At 46.2% G+C, this 27,908-nt stretch overlaps 1 protein-coding gene across 1 annotated transcript in view; it reads left to right on the forward strand.

Moving 5' to 3' along the window:
- The window catches only part of cux1a (cut-like homeobox 1a), a 53,012-nt gene extending 30,917 nt beyond the window's left edge, over positions 1 to 22,095 (forward strand). Inside the window, exons 6-23 of the mRNA XM_068745132.1 lie at positions 1,756 to 1,879; positions 4,791 to 4,867; positions 5,393 to 5,459; positions 9,890 to 9,938; positions 12,770 to 12,874; positions 13,491 to 13,679; positions 13,908 to 13,966; positions 14,208 to 14,250; positions 14,423 to 14,519; positions 15,749 to 16,549; positions 17,240 to 17,323; positions 17,815 to 17,916; positions 18,002 to 18,558; positions 18,673 to 18,814; positions 19,376 to 19,663; positions 19,770 to 19,958; positions 21,106 to 21,370; positions 21,588 to 22,095. Of these exons, the coding sequence (XP_068601233.1) occupies positions 1,756 to 1,879; positions 4,791 to 4,867; positions 5,393 to 5,459; positions 9,890 to 9,938; positions 12,770 to 12,874; positions 13,491 to 13,679; positions 13,908 to 13,966; positions 14,208 to 14,250; positions 14,423 to 14,519; positions 15,749 to 16,549; positions 17,240 to 17,323; positions 17,815 to 17,916; positions 18,002 to 18,558; positions 18,673 to 18,814; positions 19,376 to 19,663; positions 19,770 to 19,958; positions 21,106 to 21,370; positions 21,588 to 22,095 (3,746 nt within the window). The remainder of the gene's footprint in view (positions 1 to 1,755; positions 1,880 to 4,790; positions 4,868 to 5,392; positions 5,460 to 9,889; positions 9,939 to 12,769; positions 12,875 to 13,490; positions 13,680 to 13,907; positions 13,967 to 14,207; positions 14,251 to 14,422; positions 14,520 to 15,748; positions 16,550 to 17,239; positions 17,324 to 17,814; positions 17,917 to 18,001; positions 18,559 to 18,672; positions 18,815 to 19,375; positions 19,664 to 19,769; positions 19,959 to 21,105; positions 21,371 to 21,587) is intronic.
- Positions 22,096 to 27,908: the final 5,813 nt, after the last annotated feature.

Below are 27,908 nucleotides of genomic sequence, written 5' to 3' on the forward strand. Positions count from 1 at the left end.
TTATTTAAAGTATGCTTTTTTTATTGTACACAGGACAAATGTGGCAAAGGAAGCATCGTTATTTCTAGGCATAATCGCGCTGTTCCCCTCCAGGGTTGCGAGCACTAATGGGTTGCAAACAAGTGACTGAAATTAGAATATGCTGTTTTCTTTAAGGACTGTCTTGAGGACATGCACGAGTATTCATTGAAGCAACTGGCATGAGAAAGATGAAGCTGGTTTTTGTGTATTTTCAGTTAATTCCTCACAGCTATTGTTCCGGTTATCCAACCAAGGTTTTTGTCACATGTACATGAAGTCGATCCAGTGCTCGTTGTCCCCATAGTAAAGGACAGAATGACCCGAACATGTACATGTAAATGTAGTTTTCATTGCTGTTTGATAAGTTTGGATCAATATCTCTAAGATTTTCTTCATGGGTTTTAATTATTTTTTTTTTTTTTTTTGCGGTATTGTCCTTGGAATGGTCAAAGAGGTGATTAGATTTTGAAGCAGGGCATTTTTGGGATACAAGTGCTCTTCCAGTTTTTATATGAATTAGAAATATTCTTTCTCTTTCTTTTTGTTTTTGCCTTTGCCACGGTGATACATCAGGATAACGTCGCCATTAAGTCTAGAGACGATGCAAAGGTCAAAGAAACCTTTAGAAGCCCTGTTCAAATGCAGAGCCCATATTTCAACATATTTTAAAGCTTCATGAATTTAAAAAAACAACAACAACTTTACATGGTTTTACATTTTGGTTTTCAGGGGACAAAAAAAAAAAAACGAGGCACAGTCACATGAATTAGAAATGTCAGGCTACCTCAGGGCAAAGAAAGGTGGAAAAACTGACAAAGGCAGAGGGATGAGTAAGAAGCCGTAATAAAAGTGGTGTCATTTCAGTCGAAAAGGAGGAATGAGTGAGCTCTCAGGGAATGTTGTGGAATCCCCTTTTCCTCAGCGAGAGTTAATTGGAACAGCTCGATAGCGGCGGGGTTCCATTCTGGTATTGATTTTCCTGTTCCCTCATCCTTTATCCCTCCTTCCTGCCTCAATAGATGAGGGATATTTAAACCCCAAAACACATTGTGGAACTCCCTCTCCTGTTAAACACGGACGCGGCCGTGCACTTTCACACACACACAGGCACACACACATGCTCACGTGCACATATAAAGAGTGCAAGGGGCATTGATCCCAGCAACCTAAATGTTTAAAGTTCAGTTAAGCAGTTAAGGGGTAAGAGGCCTCGGAGGGGACTCTCCTCTATTGATTATGTGTCACAGTGGTGAGACGGGAGTTTAAATCACACACACACACACACACACACACACAAGTGCTAAGAGCTTTCAGTCAAAGACAGCAGGCGGCAATGCTCTTTATCATTGTCTCACTCATATCTTTCTGGGAGAAACACACACACACACACACACACACACACACACAGCCCTATTTATTACCCCAGTTATGTGTTAGATTTATTTCAGGCTGCCCCATACAGAGCTCAGCTGTCAGCGCGTTATGCAGTTTCAGCACTAACGCAGCCTTAATGAAGACAACTCACCTACTGTTGGTGAATGTTGAATATGCTATGCTAGTCATGGAACGCAAAATTTAGGCTGGAGCCAAAGGGGCTGCGTCGGTGTTGGCAAAATTCACAAGCCGTTCATCACGCCTCGGAAGCCGCCATTGTTGTGTGTTTTCTTCACGGTTAGGAGAATGCTTGTGTTTTGAATGTTTCCTCTCAACTTTTACTGCTTTTACCTCCCGTAGAGGTGACGATTAAAGCGCTGAAGGAGAAGATCCGCGAGCACGAGCAGTCTGTGAAGAATCAAGCTGAAAACCTGGCCCAAGAGAAGCAGCTTCAGCTACACAACGACTATGCAGAGAAGGAGAGGTATAGCTTTTGTCTTTGTGTGTGCGTGTGCGTGTGCGTGTGCGTGTGTTGGACTGCAGCAGCTGCGTTTCAAGTAACAACCTCTGCATTATTTTGCCATTTAGTTATTTGGGTCACAGTGCCCTGAGGTGGAGCTGCCATTGATTCTAATCTTTCAGGGACAGGTTTAAGATTTCTGACCTTATTTAGCAGAGCTGTTCATGACTTAATCATTTCTTCTAAGGCAATGCTCCTTGGACTTCTTGGAATTATCAATTTAATCAACCAATTGTTGCTTACTGCTTCCTTGACATTTCCTGCCTTTTGCAAATGAATGCAGGAAAATAACCTGCATAAAACACACTACCAGCATTTCTGTCGTGTGCGTGTGCGTGTGTGTGCGTGTGTGTGCAATGGCTGTTCATATCATGATCGGAATGAACACCGCAGACTATTATGTACTTTGTTTTTGGCCATTTATGTTTGCACTTCATTTTAAACAGTTGCTTTCACAAACCTCTAATGTGTCTGAAAACATACCATAATAACCTAACTGGAAAAACTCCACTGTATTTTGATGCAAAGCAATATTCCAAGCCGTTCTCAGGACATTTTAAAGATCGTGCAACTTTCCGACACACAACAAAGCGTGCGACAACAATAAATAAGCTCAAACGTGCTGCCACATTATTGTTTAACTATTCAAACGATGTAATTAACTCTAACAAACGTGAGAATGAGTCACCCTGATGCTGTCTGTTCAACATAAATAAGCCTATTAATAATCGAGATAATTGATGTCATCACTGAAGGTGTGGCCAGTGGTAAAGTTGGTTCTCTTTCGTTCTCCGTGGCTCCGTAAACGCACACCAGTAGAATCTGCATTAAATGATGAAGAGATCCTGGATTATGGATCACTTTGAACTCTTCCTTAACATTGCTGTCAATGTACTAAGTAAGTAAATTCTATTTGTATGGCACCTTTCACAGACAAAGTGCTTTTCACAACACAATTTAAATACATACAAATAGAAAAAAGCAACATAGAATTTAAGCTGCCAAGACAACATCAAAATGTTGACTGAACACAGAGAGAGCGGAAGATCGTTCCAAAGCCTGGGAGATCTGTCTCCTCTGGTCCGAAAACGAGTGCGTGGAACCAGCAGCAGATGCTGATCCACAGACCTCTAAACCCTCACAGGGGAATAAGGCTTATCACATAATTTCATCCGGATCGGATCCAGAATAGTCAGTAAATATACAATTTTAACATTGAAAACCGCATTTATGGATTCAAAAATCAGTTACAAATACACATCGACTCAGATTCACTTTTACTTTTCATGGTTGGTGTATAAAGATACCAAGAACAATTTAGAACCTTTTCATGATGATCCAGATCACCATGTGGACGCTGTAAACCCAATTAGAATGGGAATGAGCTGCTTGGCGGAGGTCTGCGCTCTCTGAGCATGGTTTCCTAGTTTAAAATGTATTTCAAGAATTGAGCTGTCAACCCTTTATGTCGTTATTTTGGATAGTTATGCCTTCCAGTTTGAATTAAACACATTCATATACATGTTTACAGAGTGGTAAAGCACATCGGGCGGGGGGGCTTCAGTGTTGAAACATTCTCCAGTCATGTCTAAACCATGCTCCACCATCCAGATGTAATAACCTAAAATAGTTATAAGCTATATATGAATATTGTATGCCCCATCCGATGGGGCCATTGTGGATAATCCTCACCCCCCGTCTGTCCATAAACAACAGGGACATGTCCCTTCACTTCTAAAAACCCACCAGACAGATTATTTTCACACAGGCTTTATGGGCATATCAAAGGTGTGAACCTCATAAATGCTGTCTTCTATTTACAGTGTTGTACGTATTTGAGGTGATCCCTGCATTCCCAGCTGATAAGGCATCTTTGGCCTTGGGCACAAACTTTCTGCTCTAAAGAAGTGAAATATAATTGTTCACCCCCCCAACCCCCACCATATCAGTTTATCTGATTCCACAGGAAATTAATTTCTCTGTTGTGGCTGATCTTGTTATTGTAGTCTTTCTCCAAATTGTAGTTGAGACTACTTCTTTATAATTACATTATATTCTGCTTTAATTCCAGCCGACTGCTGTTTTTGCACTGCAGTCATTAAACACTTTAGGAGAAACCGCTCACTGATCATATTGATAAAAGTCTCTCGCCTGATTTCAGAAGTGCAGGATAGTTCTCACGTTTTGTCACGTGTCAGTCGACTTGACTACTTTGCTGCGCAGCTACGCGAGAGCTCACTCGCCCTCTCAGACATACAGTCGAAGATCAATTGTTCAACTGTATTTCCTTTACGTCAGTGTTTTATGGGCCCCTTCCTGTCTACGGAGAGCTGACTTCCTGTGTCTGAGAGGGGCAATAAATGGATGGCACCTCTGATACATTTTATCCTACAAGGAGTGAGGGAAGGAGGGTCGGAGAGAGATGAAAGGATGAATTAGAGGGCAGAAAAATAGCGACGACACGAGAGACAGATTGGCGGTGAAGGGGGGGGGGGCATCAAAGACTACCATAAAGATTGTCTGTGTGTGAGATTATTGATGTTTTTACACACAGTGGCAATTTCTCGTTAGAGCCCAACTTTTTATATGCTAAGAATGAACCTATTTTATCCTTGTGGTTTGTGCCCCCCCCCCCCCCCCCTTCTTACCCCAGCCATACTTGGGTGCAGTTTGCCCCAGTGGCCAGACATTCCTGCCTAATGGGGCTGCTTAATGAGGAGTGGGTTGTGTTGGTGAGGATTTTAGTGAAGAAAACACTTCAGAAATGGTGGGAAAATAAAGAATAGCTGCCATCGAGTGTGAAGCCAAGACTCCCTGACTGAGTATATCTACCTTTGACTTTCTGCACCATGCTTTTCTTTTTCTCCTCCTGTAGGAAACTCCAGGAGAGCCAAGACTCCATGTCGTCAAAGTTGGAAGAGGCTGAACACAAGGCCCAGTCACTCCAGACAGGTACCGACCTTCCAAAATCTCTGCCGATCCCGGCAGCAAGTTCAGGACAAATGGAAACCGTACCACTGAAAGGCTCTGAAAATATGTTCATGAATCTTTATTATTTCTCATTGAATGTTAACCTTCTTCATCTGCATGAGGTGGGTGTGGTTTGATTAGGCAGACGGCTCCACAACTAGACACGAGTTTGAAAAACACAAGCAAGTTCAGAAAGCGAATTCAAAGCAGTGACAATTATTGTATTAAATTATTCTGAAATAAGATATAAAACAAAGGTGACGTTAATTCACCTGTTTGTTCTCCTTTTTCTAAGTGAGGATCAATAAAGAACCGAATCGTTAAACGGAATCGAACGTGGAATTGGAATAGTTGAAAGCTCACGTGAAATAACACAATTTGTGCACATAGTAAGAAACAGTTTTCAGGACCTTTTTTAAAAAAAGTGGTGTTCATTGTTTGAAAGAAGTTCTTCATCTGACTGGCAACAGAAACAACAACCCCCTCCCCCTCCCCCATCTTTTTCAGCACTTGAAACAACTCAGGCCGAGCTCTTTGATCTGAAGACAAAGTATGACGAGGAGTCCACAGCAAAGTAAGTGGCGTAATGATTGATGCGTGTCGATGTGGGTGACTTCTCCCCTGGCCCCAGAGTCTGTCGATTGACGTGGCCGTCCTGTTTATTACGTCTCCCTGCGTGGAGCGACCTCGCGCACGAAGCTCAGCATGCTCCACATCCCATCGTTGCCCACGCTACCACCAGAACGATGCCTTTCTGTTGAGGCTGAAGACCTTTATGATTTGTCGGGGTCAGAACGGAGGAGAGAGGCTTGACGCCGGTTGCTCTGAGACCTCTAATAGGACCGGCACGATAAGGTGGCCTCAGTTACTCGAGCTGTTGGCATCTATCGTTATTGATCGCAGAGCGGTGGCGAGGATGAGAACGGAATCCTTTTCGTGTCATCGCTCCGTTTCTTGACGTGGAACTTAATGACACTCGCCCCCCCCCCTTTTTTTCCCCACGGGGATTACTCGTAGAAACTGGAAACACGAGACCGCCCAAAGCACATTAGGACAAGTTTATGTTCTGAGAAGAGAAACAAGGGTTTTGTTGATGTCTTTCGGAAGCTGGTGTGAAAAGATGGCTGCTTGAACCAACTTCCGGGTGCATCCACAAATGATCAGGGGAATCCTGTATGCGCCCTGACAAAGTAGAGTATCAACTTGCCTTTTAAGGCCCCCCCCCCCACCTCATCCGACACCATTTCCCATGGCCCAAACTCAGTGTCTCTCCATTAACCGAACTGTTGGGATTGATTGGCTGTTAAAAACAGATCGATCCCTCCTCTCTCTCTCTCTCCCTCTATTTCTCCCTCGCTCTGCTCCTTCCTTTTCTACCTCCCTCCCTCCCTACCAGACTTTGTCTTGTATCGTCTGTACTGTGTGGCTTTGTGAGTGAGTAAAGGCTACAGGAAAGTATTACATGCAGTGTAACGACACTAATCGATAGGTTTCAGCAATCTGAGCCCCCTCCCTTCAATTTTTCCAGAAGAAAGCCTTTTTCAAAGACATAGTAAAATACCCCCCCCCCCCCCCCCCATTTGCTTACAGAAGCCAATAAGCACATGCTAGCCCACATCCACACACGCACTCACACAGACTCGCTTAAAAACACACACACGCGCACTCATTGGCGAGCCCGAGGCAGGCAGGGTCCTTGACTATGTGGCGTGCTGTGATCTGAAATTTTAATGCAACGCTTTAAAGCACACACTAACCCTGCACCCTCCCAGTCCTTGGAGTCCTTCCCCCCGTTTACTGCTTGGCTGAGCAAATCGCCTGTATTTGGCTGAACACAACTTTTAACCCTTTGACTCCATATATTTTGGCGCTCCAAAACAGGAAGACCACACATATCATGGACTTTTCCCACACAAACATCGACACACAAAGGTTTCACTAATGAAGCCGTTGCGTGACAAAGCCCCCGTCCTCTCACCACATTTGGGGTAATCTGCCTTTTAAAAAAACACACACAAATTACACAGACGTCCACACACTCCCTTGGAATTTGGTCGATTTTTCTGAGGCCAGAGTGTGTGATCTTCAGCGGGAGGTGGGCCGGCACATGCAGCGTAGCCCCCAGTCTGTGTTAGCGCTGTGAGGGTCTGGCTGGATGTATTTTGCCCGTTTAGTCCCTGTTAAAGATTCATGATATATTGGCTACCAGCCCCACAGGATTGTGGTGTGTGTGTGTGTGTGTGTGTGTGTGTGTGTGTGAGATTGATCCTATTTTGGGGAAAGCATTTAATTGCTGATAATGAAGTAACAGTCAATAGGCTTTTAGTGTGTCCATTTCAAGCACATAAACATAAAATGGTGCACAGAACACACACACGTACAGACACACACGCTCAGCTAGCATCTTTTTAAGCCTCCCTGAAATCCCCAAGGTAACACGCTGTGAAAACGCAATGTGGAGAAAGCCAAGGAAAGAAAAGGAATGGAGTGATGAAAGCTAGAGGGCAAAAAGTAAGTCGGGCTGGAGGCTACGCCGAGGAAGAGGGGATAAGAACGTGACAGAGGAGGGAAATGAAAATCTAAATCAGGGGAATATCCTGCTGGCACCGAGGACAGAGGCTAAGGAAGAGGGGGTGAAAGATGAGTGAGGGGAAGTAGAAGGGGGGGAAGGGGGGGATGAAAGCAGGGAAAATGGAGGCCAATAGGAAGCGAAAGGATAGAGGCAGACAGAGTGGAAAAAGAAAAAGAGATGGGTTGAGTGAGGAGCAAGAGAGAGAAAATGATAAGAGATGAAAAGGCCTGTCTGAGATGGAGGAAGTCCAGTCGGGGCTTATGGGCTCTGGGCCTGTTTCTGACGTCCTGCGTTACTCACCGGTGTCACCCGTTGGCTTTCAAGCTACAAAAGACTGTGTGTCCTTCTTTTTGGTGCGTATGCAATTTCACGTACAGCTGTGCATCTACTCTATAGCTCCTCCATGTGGCTACTATTTGGAGTTTTGGTGGTCCGAAATCTCAGACTTGTAGGACCCTCCCTTTGCTGTTCCGTGTTTGATGAATTCATTCCACTGGGGTGCGTTGGGTGGCCACAGACGGCCCTGCCCACCAACCGACTGTATCAGGGCATGTGGAAAATCCCTTCCCTGTGATCTGCTTTGGCCCTCAGCCTCTAGCTTTGCCATTATAATTCTCCAAATACAGCCAAATCCAAAGGTTATTTAAGAAGACTTTGTGCATCTGTACTTTGATTAAATGATCACATTTGGAACAGGAGCCGTGGCGTATTTGGGTTGCATTACTATCCATAAACGCTCTCCATTACAAGCTTTTCTGCCTTGTTGGCTCTCTGACCTCGCATTTGTGTGTATGGGGAGTGTGATTGAGCGTGCACGGGAGTCCCGCACACCATAGCTTAAGACGGGATAAAAGCTGGTGAGGTAGTGTACTATTATGTTGCTTAAATGCACACTAGATCCTTTTAACTGTTAGGGAAAGAATAAAAGCGGAGAATGAAAAGCTCTCCCTCCCACATCTGATTCTTTTTTTGCTGCTTTGCCTGTGGCACAATGTTGACCTAATATCAACTGTGTCTGTTTTGTTAAACACATTCAAATCGGTAGTGCTCAAGTCTATGGGACACAACGCTGTTTCTCATACTGTGACACACAAATACAAAAGCAGCCGGGTTTATTGGGTTCACTATCAAAAGATTGCAGCAAAATCAAAAGGTCTTAATGGACCCAGCAGTGCACAATAGGCGCTCGTATCTTTGCTTTTAATGTCGCCTGTGTGTTCTTATCAACAAGTAATGGCTTAAATAAACACACATGAACGCACGCTGCGTCTTTGCACCACACTGAACTCCAACCAAGGAGTTTGGTCAGGACTTCATTGCATTTGTTTACTCTGGCTTCCTCATGTTTTCAAAATCTATGTCGCGTTTCCTTATCAATCTCCACATGAATTTCCCAATGACACCAATATAAAAATGCATGTTTAGAATGTGCTATTACGTAGTAGTAGTATTAAGTGAATAATAAAGAATTAAACATCCGTTGGTGCATCCTACGCTTCTCAATGCTTCTACCTGAGGCTGCCCCCAAAAAGTCGTTGTGTGATCCGTCAGTTCTGTTCTCTTTACCTTCTTTCCAGCGGCACTATACACATTATACACATCTGAGCAGCAGTCTTAGAAGTCATCAAACTGCATCCAAAAAAAACTTAAATAGAACCATAGCTGGGGTGAGAAATGGAGGGCAACGTGGCACCGGACAGCATGGGGATGGGGCAAAAGGGGTAGGATCTTAGTCTGTAACGATCTGAGTCATCACAAGAAGCAACAACAAAGACGTGGGAGGTGGTTTAGGAAAAGCCCCGCAGTATCCCAGCTGGAAACATGACCTGAACCCGAGAGAGCGTCTCTGAACAGATCTGAAATCTAACATAATAGTGTACATTATTAATAAATAAAAACAAAGCACTTTAGACACTCTGTCGTTGTGAATGATTTGTTACAAATTGTGTTGACAGGTATTCAGGTCAGTCAGAAAAGAAAGTTCCCTTACGTCCAGTGATGTGTGGCGTTATGTGGACGTCTTCTTCCTGCTGTCTGACCTCTAGCCAGAGAGGGGTGAACCACGGCTCCCATCCAGACCATTAGTCAGACACAATCACACAGCTTCATAGCAGATTAGTCTGCTGTATTAGGACTTAGAGCTCTATTAATGTAATCCCTCTGTTTTAGTGTGGCCTGGGTTTGGGTGCTTACATGTAACCACACTTAGTACATGTATACGTACACACACATGCAAGCTGTTTGGGTTGTGGAGTTCACAATCGATGGATTAAGGTGACATTTAGATCGTAGCTTAACGGGCACGGCGCTAGCATTCTGTGTACGCTGTCGTCTATTCGTCCTTTCCTTGTTTCCACTTGTGTGCTGTATTTCACTGAGCCTTTACAAACCGCCATCCAAACCTTTGTCCTAACATTGAATATCTTTCTCAGGGCCGATGAGATCGAGATGGTGATGACAGACCTGGAAAGAGCCAATCAGGTAACCCCTCTCAACCACCCAACCGCACCCTTTTTACAGCCCCCCCCCCCCCCCCCCCCCCACACACACACACACTGTCTGCCTTTCCAGGCCCCACCGTAGTTAAAATACAGAGAAAGGCAACCGAGTTCTCTTAGATGAGATGACGTGTGTGTTTGCTGATATAAGTAGAAGTGATTTAAAGGACCTAGTTTTCTGTGTTTGTCTCAACAAATGTATTAAACACTGAAACAGCCGATGAATCTACTCTGTTAACAAGTGCTGTTTCTGCATGCGGGCGTGATATATGGCACCTTATTGCACCGTTAGCTCTCCAGCGTCGTCCAAAAACTATTAAAAACACGTCGAGAAGCCACAAAGCTCCACTGGGTGACACGTTCCTCCATTACAATAAATATTGGCGCTGCACAGTGTTTGCCACAAGTTTGTTTTTATGAGACTGTGGTGAGGGGACCTCAGACTCTCTGGGGGCTCTACGCGCCCCTGGGGAATTTTGCACATTTTCAATTTCAGATTTAAAACTTTGAGAGCAGCGTCAGCAGGACTAGCTCATAGATGACATAAAATAATGAGAGTTGGAAAATAGAAGGCAGAACGAGGTGAAATGCAACTCGTTGTCTTTACAGTGGACTTTACTGTTCACTATAAACAAGCCTGTAGCGAAAGGTCAGTCATCAGTAGGCAACATTGGTTTTCCTTAGCTTAATCCTCAGCTGTAGCATGACCGGAGAGACTTTGCTGATGGCTGTTGTGATTTAAAGTTTTGCGTTCTGTCGTCCGGACTGTTTGTCCCGACACTGGTCGCTGCTGCAGAGTGTGCGTTTCATTTTGCGCGCGCCGACGTGAACGCACACTCATACAAGAGGTGCTGCTTTGACTTGGTATTTGTCAAACACGACAACTAGTTTTATTTTCTTAGGCTTGTCAGTCACACGATTTAAGAACCCAACCCTGACGGTAGCACAAACAGACGAGAGGCTGCGTGGCCAGTAAGAAGAACCGAATAAAGAGATGCGCTGCACGGCAACTCGTCGTCACTGTCGGTTACTGACGTCAAATAGAAAACATGTTTACTTGCCAATATCGCATCAGAATTATACTGCAGCTTCATCCTTTTTTATTGAAGCTGTTGACGTGGTGTATTTACGTTATCATAAACTGCTGTCTGATTGAAAAACTTGGCACCAAATGCATATCGATTACCGGTAGCCTCCGAGGAGTGCCGCATTTACTCTGCATTTTTCAAAAAGTAAACGACATGTTTTTGAAACATTGTACATCATCAGTCGGCAGATAACCAGGGAGGGAATCGCCATTTAATTCGTATTCAAAGGGTTGTAACGCAGTTGTAAAATAATTTCTAATGAATCTCGAGTCATCTACTTTGTTGTGTGTGACTACTCTTTAAACATATAGAATAGAAACAATGGAAAGCCTTTATTGTCATTGCATAGTGGATACACAGCGAGATTAGGAGTGCTGCCCCGTTAGGTGCTTAGGGACGCATGCTTATGTTAATAAAGCCATTATTTAAAAAACCCAGATCACTTTGCTCCTCTTCAGCCATTCTCACCTCGCTGCTTCCCTCGGATGGTAAATGCGATGCACGTATTTAGGACGGTTGTGTTCACGTTTCACCATCCGGCTGCCTCACTCATAAAAAAAACACACAAAACAGTCGAACATAATGTCGAGATGCTGGTTTTAACTTTGCTTTTATATTTTCTGGATTGAGATTTAGTCATTGAAAATGAGTCGGTGTTTCCCCACCCCTCGGATTAACACATATTTAGTGTATTTTGTTGTTAAATAAGATGATTTTAGAAAACCAAAACTACTGAACATTATCCTTAAAAACTCCTTTCCTGAGTTAATGAAATATATAAAGTGTCTTATATTAACAAATGAGTAGCTTTAATGTGAGGTCTGCTGTTTGCTTTACCAGTTTATCACACACCTACTAAACCAACAGAAATAAGGCCCCCAGCCTGCCCCCTGCCCGCCTGTCGTAAATATTCCTGTGGTATCTGGTAATGTCATTGTTGTTAACATTCATTATTAGCCCAACAGTATGATGTGTGGCTAAAGGGGTAGCATAGGCATGTAATGTTAATATTAGCTTGAAGGTTAGCGCACTATAATGCCACACACACACACACACACACACACACACTATTCACACTTCTGATTTGAGCTTTACGGAGGATGACAGCATGGCCTCCAGCTCAGTCACAGACTTTATACGCTTTTATAAGGAGAAAATGGAAAACAGGGTTTCTCTTTTGTGACTAGCAGTCCAACTCCCACCCAAGTCAATAGCAGCCCTCAATATGGTTGTAATTAAGTGCACCGTGGAATCGGCTCCCTGTAACTCCTAATTATGGCGAGTTGGCCCGATGATTCCCGACTGTAGCGCGGCAGCTCGGCGGGGCATCATGTCCATTTGAACCAAGTCATTTTCTTTTAAGGATAAATCCTCCCCCGGCCATTGTTCCTTCCACACATACTTTTCTTTCTCCATATCTTCATTCTGTAATATATGTTTGTTTATGCTGGAGGAGGAGGGGGGGGGGGGGGGGGGGCTTCCTTGCCTTGGTACATTTGGTACATTTTCCTCTTTTTAACAGAACATCTTTAGGTCTGGCATTCTCTCGTTGGTCTTTTCTCACCATCTACAAATATTAAGCAGGTTTTCAAGTGGGGAATACGACACCGAAGGAGCTTGTGACAGAGTCTGAATTAGCCGTTAGCTTCGCCATGTTGGGTAATATCAGACTCTCTCGTTCCTGATTTTCCTTCGTGATGGCAAAGTGGCCCTTTTCTCTTCCCAGCGAGCGGAAGCGGCTCAGAGAGAGGCGGAGTCACTCCGGGAGCGGCTGTCCTTGAGTAGCCAATCCCAGCAGCTTGGCAGCCCAAACGAGGCCGGCCCTGACACGGTAACACACTCCACTGCTTCACTGATTTACCGGTTGGCTGACGGAGATGTATTGATAAGGTAAAGATCAGCGTGACCTTTTTATGCTACAGGCGAACAGACGCTTTCAGCTTCAGGCACCGGAGTCTACAGATCAATGGGGGATTGGTGCATTGATCCCTTGATTGATTGGTGCATTGATTACTTGATTGATTGGTGCATTGATCCCTTGATTGATTGGTGCATCGATTACTTGATTGATTGGTGCATTGATTACTTGATTGATTGGTGCATCGATTACTTGATTGATTGGTGCATTGATTACTTGATTGATCTGTGTTTTGATTGTCATTTATTGGACATTGATCCCTTGATTGATTGGTGCATTGATTACTTGATTTATTGGACCTGCACAAGAAGTACAGAGCCTCACCGTCATGCCTGTGGAGGAGGAGGAGTCTTTCTAAATGATATATAACGACACGCAGCGCGGCAGCCGTCTTCGATAGGAACTCTGGGTGCTGTAGTCGTAATTAAGATAATCTGAAGGCAGGACTTTCATGCCGGTAGTTTTGTAACGACTTCTATAGGTTTCATTCTGTTTATTCGATGAAACTGCTATTGTCTTTGGCCTTTAGGAGCTAGCGTCAGAGGGCGCATCCCACTCGAGTCTGGAGGTGGAGCTCAGGGCCAAAGAAAGGGAGACCGCCCAGCTGGTGGAGGATGTCCAGAGACTGCAGGCCGGCCTGACCAAACTCCGAGAGACCACCAGTTCCCAGATCACACAGCTGGAGCAGCAGCTCAGCAGCAAGACCGCCACGCTCAAGGTATCCACAGAGTCAACGGATTAAGATTAAGACCAGTTCTGTGTTCTCGTGTTTGTTCTGCTGTTTGTGGACTCCGATCCCAGCTGTAGTTAGAGCCACGTATTTACTCGCTTTGCTCTGCTTATATGGTTAAACGTCTGAAATAAATACACGAAACATTCGGATCCAAGAATGGCTTTTATGATGATCATTTGTTCTGGTGTCATGTCATCTCTTTGTGATCTACAGGAGCTGGAGGAGAAGCTGCAGATGCAAGCTGACTATGAGGAGGTGAAGAAGGAGTTGAGGTGAGGAAGGCACACAGGAGGAGCGTGTGCAGCACAGGCCTTTATTTCGTGCGTTTGATGTTTTCAACGATGTAAACCAAGATATGCACATCTTTGTTTAATATTTGTAAGCAAGCTTCATAATGTGTCTCCTGCCCCTCCGTCCTTTCTACACTCTTAAAGAGTCAGATAAATTGGCTTGGTGTGTGTGTGTGTGTGTGTGTGGGGCGTTCATATCGACGTTCTCTTTGTCTCTCCTCAGTATTCTTAAATCTATGGAGTTTGGGACATCAGACTCTGTGCAGGTACATCCACAAGTTACCTTTAGGAATGTGGCAACAGCAGAAAGTCTTTCTTTTCTGACACATAATTTACTAAATATACTACATTTGTATTAATAATTGAGAGGTCGGCACAGACTTCTTTTCGGTTGGCTCATTTTAACTTCTGCCTCACTGGTCCCCCCCCCTCCATTAGGACTCAGCCAAACCTCTGGAGGTGCTGCTGCTGGAGAGAAACCGCAGTCTTCAGTCTGAGAGTGCTGCTCTTCGCATTGCCAACTCTGAACTCAGCGGTAAGTCTGTGTGTGTATATATATATATATATATATGTGTGTGCGTGTGTGTGTTTAAGTTAATAGTTAAAGCAACACACGCCTGACTGCCCTGGTGAAACCTTCTCAGTCCGGTTTGCCTGGGAGTTTAGACGAAGCTTTAAGCTCAGAAAAGATTACGGCAGGGGTATGCAAATTATGCATATATTCTTTTTCTCTGAGAATACTTAACAATTTCTTTGTGTTTTTTTTGTGATTTATAATATATGGTGATCAGTATACAAATAAATGCTCAATTATGGTAGAGGAAATGTTGTTGCTTTTGGAGAGGATGAAAATGTGTGTTTGAAATACCACAAAGTGTACAGAAATAAGGCCGGCGCACGACCGGCCCTGCGTCAGGATTCTGTCCATCTGCAACGGTGTTTATGGGTTGGAAATGTCATGGCTTAAGGCTTGAATAGCTGAATAGCTTTGAATTGATTAACATTCACAGAAAGGGGAGTTTACTGTCTTGTTCAATCATGTTAAATCTCAATGGTTATGCATTAGAATAACGTTTCTCCCAGCACTTAACATCAGGATGGATGCTCGTAGTAACAATATAGTTAATCCCTCCATTTATTTTTGGTGAATGTAAAACTTTAATGAGCCTTAACTATTCAGGAAGGCAATGAAACAAGGTCTTCACTCGGAGTCAGCAAACACTGTACAGGTTTTTTATTTTTATGACATGCGTCTGCTTCTTTGTTCAGCCATCAAAAACATCTTTTCAAGGAGTTTTATTGCTGCATTTCTGTTTCCCTGGATATTTTTTATTTTATTTCCGATGAACTTAAGTCTGTGAAATTGCGACTGCAATGGAATTGATCAGTGTTTAGGAACGTACCAAAGCAGCATGGAAGAGGACGCCCGTCGCCTGCTGGCTGTGTGAGGACACCGTTCCACTTCCTCTTTGCCTGCATCAGCGTGAAGGAGCCCTGGGCCGGGCTAATCTGCCGACGTGGCACAGTGTCCATTGCTTTTTTTTTGCTTTTTCAGGCTGTGGCTTACAAGAAAGGTTGAAATCACAAATGCATGGGCACTTTGTCCGGAGGAGGGGGGGGTTTGCAAAAAAGGAACAGTTCACCAATTTGACTTGATTAAGATAACTTCCAACTTATGTCAGGATTTTTTTTTTCTTTCTTTTTTTGGAACCCCTTTTTTGTTGACTCCCCCATAATGCATGGTGTGTTTGACCTTTCTTGTAGGGTCAGCCAGGCGAACAGGGAAAGAAGAGTCCACACCGAAGGAGGCGACCATGCCCAGAGACCCCTCTTCCTCGCCCCCGCCTCCCCCTCGCTCTCGTCCTGCCTCCTCCCAGATCCCCCTTTCTCGCACTCATGCAGACCCCCTCAACACTGCCACCACCACCAGCAGCGGCGAAACGCACCCTTTCACACCTACGGGCATTGGACAGGACTTTTACTCCCCTGTGTTCCCCCTGGTGGGGGGTAAGCTGGCTTTGAACTCCCTGATTCAGCGGCAGCTGCTCCAGACATTCTACTCCAAAGCCTTACAGGAATCCTCTGGTATCCCCAGTGGGGCTCTGCTCTTTACCCCCTTCACCCCAACCCTCAGCTCCATCCCTACTTCCACCCCTGGCTCTGGGTCTGCTGCCATCCCACTGGCAGCCAGCAGCCCCCAGCCACCTCCAGCCAGCCCAGACATGGCTCCTGTTAATGGGAGCAGCACTGCTGGCAGTGCCCCGTCTCCGTCGCCGAGTCACTCTGACGCCACCACGGGAAGTCTTTTGGACGGGGAGGATATGGACACGGCGGAGATCGCCCGGCAGGTGAAGGAGCAGCTGATCAAACACAACATCGGTCAGCGTGTGTTTGGCCACTACGTGCTGGGGCTGTCCCAGGGTTCTGTCAGCGAGATCCTGGCCCGACCGAAGCCGTGGAACAAGCTGACCATCCGAGGGAAGGAGCCCTTCCACAAGATGAGGCAGTTCCTCGCTGACGAGCAGAACATCCTCGCACTGCGCAGCATCCAAGGGCGGCAAAGAGGCGAGTCTGTGTATCTTAAAACGTGGCAGTGTGTGTGCGTCTGTGTTGCATGTGTGTGTTTGTGTGTGTCTGTATGTGTGTACAGCCCTGCACAGAGCCATTGATTAGCCTGTCAATATGAACTAGCCTTTCATTTTCCCCTCTCTCCTTTCTTACGCCCATCCTGTGCCCACACCTGTGTGTTTTGAGCCATTTCCGAGTCGCGCGCTGATCCCGCGAGCCGCTCCTCGCCATTTCAGTCGATGAAGAAACCTTTCACACGTCAATAGTATTGAACGGTGCGAACTATGTGGAAAGCTGGGGGGGGGCACTGTTAACTACGGGTAGATTCGATTACCCTGAACCTGCTTTTGTTGATGCATCAGGGCACTTATGATTGAAGGCGGTCTCACTGGTGCAAAAAAATAAAACTAAAACCTACCTCCGTAGTCGGTGTTTAAAAATACGGCTGCAGCCTGCATAGTACATGCTATTAAATATTTCATCTCCCGCCTCCCTGCGCTCGTAGATTCATGCCAGAGGTAGAAGTTTGATTTCCACTGGAGCCTCTGATGGCGAGGATCAATGCATTGGAAGGGAGCAGGGGACACATTGCGTATATACGCAGAGCATCACGGGGAGCCGTATAGTCTCCAGCTTTAAGGAAACACACGAGTGCTGTAACAGTGTGTGGTATATTGTGTTTAACAGAGGGCTCTGGCCAGCCCCCGCTTAGCCGAGTGTTTCAAGATGTTCCGAAGCGGAGAGCCTTCTCCAATACAGCTTCACACACAGGTCTGTCCCCTTCACACACAGAGATCGCAGCACGTCCTGTCTGTGTGGCATGTTTGTGTTGCTATGAGATGTATCTATGGGGGGGGGGGGGAGTGAGTGAGGAGAAGAGAGCGTTGCCCTTCGTTCTTCAGCTGGTAGGGACAAAGATGTCCTTGAGCCCTGAACGTAACGACACGGTGTCGGTGACCTGCGTCAGAGGGAGGAGCCAGCATGTGAACTTTAGGCGTCTTGTTGGTGGCGTTGCTCGGTGAGGAACGTTTGCTGTGAAACGTCTGCATGCGTGAGCTCAGGAGGGGCCGGAGTCCCCCCGGTGCAGCCGCCTTGTCGCTCGGTGGTGGGGGTGTTGTTCTTTACACGGTGTTATGTTGTAATTACTTGACGTCCTTGCAGGTTTTCTTATTGTTGGTTATCGCAGCGTTTTTTTAACGTGGCACACTTTTTTTTTTTTCCCCCCCTGCCCTCCCTCCCGTTCCTCCTTCATCTCCTCCCAGGTAACATTACTGCCCGCATCCGCACCCCCGAGGCGGGTTCAGATGAGGCTATCAAGTCGATTCTGGAGCAGGCCAAGCGAGAGCTGCAGGTGCAGAAAGCTGGTAAGTCATCTCTGGAGGAGGACGCTTTAAACATCATTTATAGTTTGCATTTCTCCTGATGACCCTTTTGCTATTCCCTCAACAGACTTGTCCCATGCCCAACCCTCGTATGCGGGACTGAAAGGAGGGGGTGGAGGCAGCACGGGTGGTGGGGGGGGCGGCGGATCGGACGAGGCCATCCGCTCCATCCTAGAGCAGGCTCGCAGAGAGATGGAGGCCCAGCAGGCAGCACTGGAGCCTATACTCAAAGCCTCTTCTTCGTCTTCCTCCTCCATGGCATCGTTTTCTCACAGGGACATCCTGAGCTCCTCGCTCACCGCTCCCCTCCCCCCTTACAACCCCCTGGCACTCTCCCTAAAGAAGCCTCCCAGCTCCCTCTTGTCCTCCCCCTCGTCCCCGTCTCCTATCCTGGACTTCAGCTCAGGCATCAAGAGGGAGGGCAGGGCTTCCACGGGGATCGACATGTCCTTGGACGGAGCCCTGAGACTGGGTCGCTTCTCTGAGGCGTCGGCTCGCTCCGGAGGTTCCGGAGGAGCGGGTTACTGGAGGGAGCAGTGGTGGAGCAACATGCCTACGGACCATCGCAGGGCCATAACCAGCCAGATAGGAGAGGATAATCACAACCAGGAGGACTCAAAAGAGGTGATGAGAGTGGGAACAAATACGTCGCGTCCCCTGCTCTTGTTTTTCGTATTCCGTTTTTACCGTTTGCTCGTTTGCTACGTGTCTGAGCCCTTCTCTGCTCGTGCGTTTCAGGGAATATTGAGTGACAGCCTGTCCCGACACAAACCGTGGAACAAGCTGAATCAGAGGAGCAGGGAGACATACCTCCGCATGCAGCCGTGGCTCAATGGAGACCAGGGGCAGAACGCACACAGCCAGCAAACGCAGAACCAAGGTAAAGGAATCGCGCACACACAGCTCGCAGTAAGTAGGGTCACACAACCGGGCTCCTTGGTAACGCCGGAGCATTACGTAAAGCCTGATTAAAGCTAGTGGCTTGTTGTTACCCCCCCCCTCCATCTTTAGTGCTGTGGTAGTGTCAGCCAGCAAGCTGCTGGTTCGTCATGTCACAGACAAGTTAGTGTTTCCAGCACCAGATGGCAGCTCTGCTTGTGTGTGCGTGCGTGCACGTGTGTGTATGCGTGTGTGTGTGTGTCTTTTTTCTCTCTGGGGGTGTAAACAGCAGCTAATGTACACTGACAGCTCCTCATGACTGCTCTCTTCCAGCCTGCTGAGCTGCACAGACAGGCAGGGAGACGAAGGAATAATAGGAACCTGCCTGCTCAAAACCTTTGCTGTTTGATTAGCAGGGATTAAATGAATTGATCGAGTATGACTGAAGTCCCTCCTCAAACCCAGTAGGGGGGGGGGGGGTGAGATGAAAGTCTTGTGCCGTGAAATTATCTTCTGACCTGTGTGACCCCCCCCCCCCTCCCCCCCTGTTATGCTTGAGCAGAGGGTACGCCCAAGACATCGGCCAGCTGCAGCCCAGCGCCCGAGTCGCCCCTGAGTTCAGCCGAGGAGTCCGTCAATGGTCTTGCTGGGGATCCTCTCTCCTTCCAGTCCTCCAGCCTCAAACCTCTGACTGACGATCCCTCTGGTGGGGAGTCTCTGCTCAGCACCTCGCTGCCTGTGCCTGGCCATTCAGGTCTCAGCATCCAGGAAATGGTTGCAATGTCTCCTGAACTGGACACGTATGCCATAACCAAGAAGGTTAAGGAGGTGCTGACTGATAATAACCTCGGTAAGTACCGGGGGGGGGGGGGGCACCTGCTTGATTTGGTTTCTCCTGGTCTTTGGCTTATTGAATGTTTTGAATCACTCCACCCCTCCGTCGCTTCCCCCCCCAGGCCAGCGTCTGTTTGGAGAGACTATTCTGGGTCTGACACAAGGTTCTGTCTCGGACCTTTTGGCCCGGCCCAAACCCTGGCACAAGCTCAGCCTGAAGGGCAGAGAGCCCTTCGTGCGTATGCAACTCTGGCTCCAGGACCCGCACAGCGTGGAGAAACTCATGGACATGAAACGCCTGGAGAAGAAAGGTGCGTTGAGAAGAGCGCCGTGTCTTTAGAGACGATAATAAAAGACCGAGGAAAAAAGATACGCCCTTCATGTTATCTAATTGTGTTTTTCACTGTAAGTATGTACGTTCACAAGAAGCAGCCTTTTAATTACACGTGCACATAGATCTGTGCACGCGGTCTCCTTTGTGCAGGACAGCAGAGCATGTTGTGCAGATCACAGTCGTCTTGGTGTGATGTCGGTACTAATCTAGACTGCAGACATCACATACTGTATTGGATGTGACAGCTAGGGGACTGCCGGGAGCCTGCTTTACTCAGTCATCAGCACTCCTCTTCATCATCGTCTTCATCGTGCTAATCACTAGTGTCCATAAACTCGTTTTTTTTTTTATCATTTGTTACCCCATGGCCCCCGCTCTGTCACTCCACCCGTCTCTATCCCCCCCCCCCTCCCTGTTTGAATGCTGCCCTTAAGGATCAGCCTCGTCCTCCCAGCTGCCCCGTGGTGACCCCTGACTGCTCACATTCTGTGCGCTCTACAGAAATGGGTTGCACATATTTGAACCCGCCAGTAGGCACAATCACCCAGGATCAGTTTTTACCCTCTTTATATCACAACGGTGCACAAGGGCAAAGAAACTGGAACAGAAAAAAACGGCGTTTGAGGCTTGGCTAGGTTGGCTTACCCACCATTCAACTTCACTTTGGATTATTGACCCTAAACTAATGCATCCAAATGCTAATGGAGGGGGGGGGGATCCTGTCCAGCAGCAGAGCCCAGAGCAAAGACATGGACCTGGTCTGGAGTTACCCTAGTTGATCTCTCACCCTTGTGGTTCGTGCCTGCTGGGCGGCACACAACTTTTCAGAGCGAGCTAACCTTGCTCAAAGGTTTTTTTTCTTGCAGCACTAATATATCTGGCAGCGTTTATTGGGGTTGAGGAAATGTCAACCTGCTAAGCTGCCACGAGCTGCTCATCTTTCAGCTGCTGGTGCCCAGAGTGGATAATACTGCTTGTTCCACTGTAAAATGGAAGAGAGGGCTTTCCTTGTTTGAATTCCTGAAACTACAGCGCCACTTAGTGGACAAGAATGGCCAGAATAGTGTGTTAGAATAGCTTTAAATCCATTATTCATTCACGCTTCTTTTTTGTGTCACTTCCAGCTTACATGAAGAGGCGTCTGAGCTCCTTGAGTGACGGGCATTCAGTGGACACAAGCTTAGTGGGGACCGACTACATCCAGGGCTCCCAGAGCCCGGGACACCAGCACCTGAAGAAGGCCAGGGTGGTGCTGGGCCCCGAGGAGAAGGAGGCCCTGAAACGGGCCTACCAGCAGAAGCCCTATCCCTCCCCCAAAACCATTGAAGAGCTGGCCTCCCAACTCAACTTGAAGACCAGTACTGTCATCAACTGGTTCCATAATTACAGGTCAGCTTTAGCAGAGGTTACGCTATTGAATATTGATCTATTGTTAGTTTGGCTTCACCCGCCGTGCAGCAAAAGGCTGGTTTGGGCAGCTGGTGTAGGAAAACGGTGTTGTGGTCATTATCTTATAGGTATAGGAGTGGATATTTATTTTAATGTATTTTCATTATAAATTGCCTTTTATAACATCTGATAGCGTGACCGTGTGTTTCTCTACCAGGTCGCGCATCAGGCGAGAGCTCTTCATAGAAGAGATCCAGGCGGCTGGGGGGATGGCGCCCGGCAACGAGCGGGGCTCCCCTTCCCTCCGCGGGTCTAAGTCAGGAGAAGGAGACAGCTGTGACGGGACAGAATCCGAGGGCACAGTGGAGACGCGCCAGGGATTGGGCATTGGACTGGAGGATCATAGAGGATCGTGCAAAGACCACGACATGGAGGCGGAGTCCGAAGCAGGGGGCTCTAATAACTCCCCTGCCGAGTTAGACTACACCACCTCAGGCTTAATGGGGCCGGGCTCCAGCTGCGGACAGGGTGGCATGGGGCTCTTTGGCCTCACGGAGGCATCCTCCAGTGGCTCCGCCTCTAGTACTAGCATCCCAGCCTCCGGCCCGGGCAGGAACCCCAGAGACAACAATCTGCGGAAGAAGAAAGCGGCAAACCTCAACAACATCATCCACAGGCTGGAGAAGGCGGCCAGTAAAGAGGATCCTTCAGAGTGGGAGTTCTAGCTTCCCCTGACCATCCTTCATTCCTCTCGTCTCATAACCTCACGACCTCTCTAACCTTGGACCCCCTCCTGCTTTGTTCCAGTCGGAGAGTGGACACAGCCAAAGTCAAGCTCAGCAGCCATTTTTATGAAATAAAAGCTTTCCGAAAAAGAGGAGAGAAAACAAAGAGCGGTTGGCAAAACCCTTAACAGAAGATTTACTGAAGACTTAAAAGAACAAAATAAGAGAACTTGTGTGGTCTCTTATCGTTTTGTTTTGTTTTTTAATAAGTTTTGTTTTTGTACTGAGAAAAGCACTTAGCCGTCCTGCTGGCCTCTGGCCCTGCTGTACCTCCCCCCACCCCCCCCCCCCCCCCCCCTATCACCAGCCACTGGTGCATGAGACTGGTCAATACCGAGCTGGGGTCGGAACCTGGACTCGGTGACACAGGCAAGGCCTGACACAGCAGCTGTCACAGTGATAGACACTGATCGATAAACAGGAACTCGTAGAAGGACTCTCACTTTCTTAGAGGAGATTCTTTCCGCTCTTCTTCTCACCTCCCAAGTGTCCACAAACCTCCCCTCACTCAGTGAGACGCCTCATTTTTCACACTGTAGAGTGACTGTTACAAACCCTTTGCCTTTTTTCACTCACTGCGTGTGTGTGTGTGTTTGTAAGTCGTAGGGGGGGGTTGTTTCGGCGTGTGTGTGTGTGTGTTTATATGTTTGTGCACACCCCGCAAAAGGGGGCGTGTGTTCTGTTTCTCAATGGCAGCATGTTTTCGTTCTAATCTCACTCCTACACCCTTCAGAGGGTCGTAGAAGGCCTGTCGGCTGAGCTGCCACGTTACTGACGGAAGACGTGAACTCCTGCCTGTTGTGTCCCGCATCCGATCCTGCTGACAGCCATGAGATGGCCAGAAGGGTCTCTTAACTCGTCACAAACACACACTCATCTGAAGAGGAAGGAAGGAAGGAAGGAAGGAAGGAAACCCTCTCTTTGCTTCCTGAAACCCTTCTTTTGAAGATGAAGGATGATCTCTTTCTTTTTTATAAATATTGCAATTTGGTTGCCAATAAGAGATTGCACAGTCTATTGACTCTAAAGAGTAAAAAATAGGGAATTTTAGCGAGCATTTTTAATTAGTACAAAAATAAGAACATAAAATAAGAGAATATCTCGTTACTGTTTTTAAACAAAAAAAAAAGAAACAAATTAAAATGGAATGATGATGCATTGTTGACATACTATACAATGAATCCACATAGTACTGTAGCTGTCTGACATGGTGATATTTTATATGTCTGTTGCTGTTTTAGGTTGTGCACGTCACAGCTCTACCCAGCACTGGACCTGCTGGGTGTGTGTGTGTGTGTGTGTGTGAGTGTGTGTCTGCACCGTCAAACAAATTTTCTCTATTCACAAAAACGCGTCTTTTTATAGGCCAAATCAGGAAAGAGTGCGTGTGTCGTGCACATTTGTATTTGCCTGCATGTAAGTCAGGGTCGAGGTCAATTCACTCCGAATCAAATTCAAGAAGTTGATCATCAATAGCGACATTTCTAACAGGGAAAAATAAATAAATAAATGGTTGTAGTGAGTAAATTGCAATTGTACAGATACCAGATGAATCTGTACTTTCTGTAGATTGTTGTCAAAGTGAATTCACCCCAACTCTGGTACAAGTAGTCGCCAGTCTCCTCAGCTCCTCCTGGATCCAGGGATCGAAGTCTCTTTGAATTCTACTGTATACACTACAAATTATAAGGCATATCACCTCCTCCCTGTCCCACACAAGCCCTCAGTGCCTGTCAGCCTACTGCCTCCCCTTTGTGTGTGTGTGAATGTGTGTGTGTGTGTGTGTGCACCGGGTGCAAGAACACACACACACGCCTGTCAATTACATGTGTGTGCAGTCGAGGAGTGTTCAGTGTTTCTAATGAGTTTGGTCATATTTCATATCTACTTGCACACACTACTTGTGCACAACTGACACCCTTCTTTAAGCTGTTTGATGCGTTACCATGACATTAATCTTCTCACAAAGTAGTGTAATACTATGATTTACTGTAGCTTGGATTCATTGCTATTTTGCATTTATAGTTTTGGTTTTTATTCTGCTTATTTATAGGTGCTGTATTTTTCATTTAATGTCTTATCATTTGAGTTGTCTATTTTTTAAGGGATTATACTGTTCCTGAGGGCAAGTAACATTTTTATTAGACGTGTAGACTGCCGGCAGTATTTGGTTAATATTTACAAAGATGTACTAGTTCTCATTTTGTTTGTATATTCATGAATCCTAAAGTTTAGTGTCATTTCAATAGGTTCTGAGAGAGAGAGAGAGAGAGAAAAGTAATGTGTTTGCTACAGTTCATGCTCCCATTAGCATAAAGCTTCTCCCACAACAGTTACGCTCTTAAATCGCTAGCTAGAGAGTCAAAGGACATATCAAGATCAGCGAAAATATGATCTCTTTACCTGTTTTCTATTCTCGGACGAGTTTTCTTTTTGTTATGTTTATTATTTTTGGCTGTTTCTCGGGCACGCCCGACACTAATGCGCGGCAGGGCATGCAGCTTTTCGTTTGATGGCGTTCGCCCACCCATTAATCACATTAAGGCGATTAAGCAGGTCCAAATGTGTACACTTTAAGTAGGTCAAAAGAAATTTCTTAAACTTGAGGAACGCATGCTAACTTGAAGGAGGTCATATCTGCCAAATTGAGATTAGAGAGGTGTTACCAGCTAGCAGGTGTAGCTTAAGCCACATTGATCAGAGAGCCAGCTTGTGATTATGCAGGATTTATATTGCAGTCCGTAACAAAGCGACTTGGACAGGGTCTGTAAAAACACTACGACAGAGTACGATCCCGGCATCCTGCTAAATGTATGCCTTTAATAAAAAACAAACGAGCACAGACTCCGCTTTCATATCCCAACACTAACATAAAACGGTTCGAAGTTTGCTTTGAGGATGAACTGATTCCTACGCAGCAGCCCCTTATTTCAAACAAAAAAAGGTTCATCGTAGACATCAGGAGTCCGTTTCAGTCCAAAATCTCTGACCCGCCCCTTTCTCTAAATATACACCAGGTATATTGAAAAACCCGCCAAAAGACACAGATAACCTCGTCGCTCGGTGGTGAGGTGAATCGGCTAAACCTGTTATCTCATCGCTCTAAGATTCTAGAAACACGGACTCCTCCGGTGGGACGGCTGGTGTAAAACATCCGTCTCTCGGCTGAACCTGCTCAGGCTGGACACCCTCAGTAGATTCCACGGTGACGAGAAGCTACCGTAACGTATAAGCACTTAACATTCACCATTACATAGCCGGATCCATCAGCTCACCCCCAAAACCACGTGATGTCATCAGATTTGTGCCTTTAACTGCCAAGCAGGGCACCAAACTAGTGATGTCATTGGACGCTGACGACCTCGCTCCCCATTTTGCTCATCACATATCTGCGTTTAGATCCAAGTTTATTTTGCCATCCGTCTTCCCAGCGGTACGCTCAAGTCGACTTGGTTTTCCCCGCTCTGCTGGAGCACAGCGCGCGTTCTTATAGCTGACCTCGGCGCATGCTTTGGTCCCAGGGTCTTATTTAACACAGTTATTTTTCCCATGATGCATTTCTTACGTTCTACAAAAACCTAACTAGCAGTGGAAGGCCAGAGCTTTGAATGAAGGAGGAAGCATGCAGAAACAGCGTTACACTGTAATAACACTGAATTTATTCATAGGGCATTTTGTATTGTTCTGTTTGTGTCAGGTTTGCTGTGACCTTTAAATAAGGGCGCTACAGGTATTGATGGTGACTGCGTGCCAATGCCGGCGGCTATTCGGAAGAGACGTGTAAATACGGTCGATCAAGTCGCCAACGATTCACTATTGTCACAGTATGCTTTTGTTTGAAGGCGGGAGGAGAGAAGGGACGATTCAGGACTTTTTCCATGATCCACAGATATTTTTCTACAAATTTAAATCAGATGATTCTATACACTGTTGAATAACATTGTAAAAGGTGTAACAGATGCTGTATATCGTATGTTTTCTGAAGTTGTAAAGCTTTACTGTGTATGATCTGTTTTGAAGTCGTGGTTATTCACTTGACATTAGTTGTAGTAATGGAAGCCTGAACAGCAGCACTGGTCACCGTATTCAGGAAAACGAAAACAGAAAATGAACGAAAGAAAGAAAAACCTCAGATGTTTTTTGTAATAATTTTAGAATATATCTTATGAAGTGGGTTTTGTAAGGAAACACTTTCTGAATCAGCGGTGCTGTATGCATAGCACACACTCAGTAATACATCATACACACGCAACGCAGCACAATACACTCATTCTTTAAACGCCCCCCCCCCCCCCCCCCCCCTACACTTTACGTGCTGTTTGCTTTCTTTTTTGCTTCTTTTTTTTTTTGCTCTCTTCTCACATTGACTTCAGCTCATTTTAAGTCTTAAAATATTTCCTCTTAACTGCCAGACTGTGCAGGTTGAATGCGCAGAGATCAACTTTGGAACAAAACAAAAGGATAGCAGACTTTAAAAGAGGAAGCAGAACGCCGAAGAGTGACGCCGTTATCCGTCTGTCAAAAGGCTGCTTCCGGGTTTTTATTTTTATTTTATTTTTTTGGCTACCTTGTGTCGTCACTTCATTTCACCCATAGCTTCGATGACAGAGTAGTCTGACAACCAAATGACCTGGGGAGATCTTCACCCCCCCCCCACCCCCACCCCTTCCCTTGTGGAAAGCTTTAAGGTGCTTGTTGAGGTTTTAGCAAGTTCAGAGTGTTTTTAGACAATTTGTCCAACCTGTCATCAACAATGTGGAAGTAATAATGCTCATAACTTTTCTCACTGCTTTTATGTGAGTGTGTGTGTGTGTGTGTGTGTGTGTACACGTGTGCTGTAGTACAAGAGGCTGCATGACTGTAAAGGGATGGTTAAGATGTTTTTTGAAAGCTGTTTCCCGAGCACTTCTGTCACTCCTGAGATGCTTTTTTCTCCTTCCGGGTCTCCCTCCCTTTCGTTTCTCCTCATGTATCATTGTTTCTTTATCTTTCTATTTACTAAACGTATCATGTTGTTTGTTCTCAGCACTGTAAAACAGTCCCTTCTACAACATTGAAAAGCAATATCACTGTATGAAACGTTCACAATGTATTTGTTATGATTGACATTTGATTCATCATCATCATCATTATTATTCACATGCACCCTAGGTGTGATAATTGAAGTAAATCTCTTTTATACAAATACTAACTGTGGTAGTTTCTTTCTTTCTCGCTTTGTCCGAGCTCCTGTTGGGATTCTGCTTTGTTCAAAACATGGATGATGTTTGTCGTATAAGTATTCTCAGAGAAAAGTCAGAAAGGCAGGACAGACTAGATTGCACGAATCACTTAATGTTGTGGATGTTGGACTTGCTTCTGCCATTTACAGCTTCCACAGGTGAGTTGTCATGGGAACCCGAAACAAAATATGACGCGAATCACTGAAATCAACAATCTAAAAATGATCCTCATCTCCCCCACCCCGCCTCTGCTCCCGTTAGGTCGCTACGCAGACCTGCAGGTGGAGTTTTCGTCTGCAGTGAGGACCAGCGCGGAGCAGGAAGCCCTCATCCTGAAGCTGGAGCGTGACCTGAGCACCGTTCAGGCCATGTCCTCCCTGCCACGCCCCGACGCCGACGGATCGGAGGTCGGCGACATGGGGAGCATCCCGGAGCCGATCAAAGAGGCCAGCGCCATGTTCACCGGTACGTCCACGACCTCGAGTCCGGTCAGACGTGGGCGCGTGTTTAAAAAGCAAGTCGTACGAGCCT

The sequence above is a fragment of the Brachionichthys hirsutus genome, chromosome 11 (assembly GCF_040956055.1).
Source record: "Brachionichthys hirsutus isolate HB-005 chromosome 11, CSIRO-AGI_Bhir_v1, whole genome shotgun sequence".
In the NCBI taxonomy this organism is placed as follows: domain Eukaryota; kingdom Metazoa; phylum Chordata; class Actinopteri; order Lophiiformes; family Brachionichthyidae; genus Brachionichthys; species Brachionichthys hirsutus.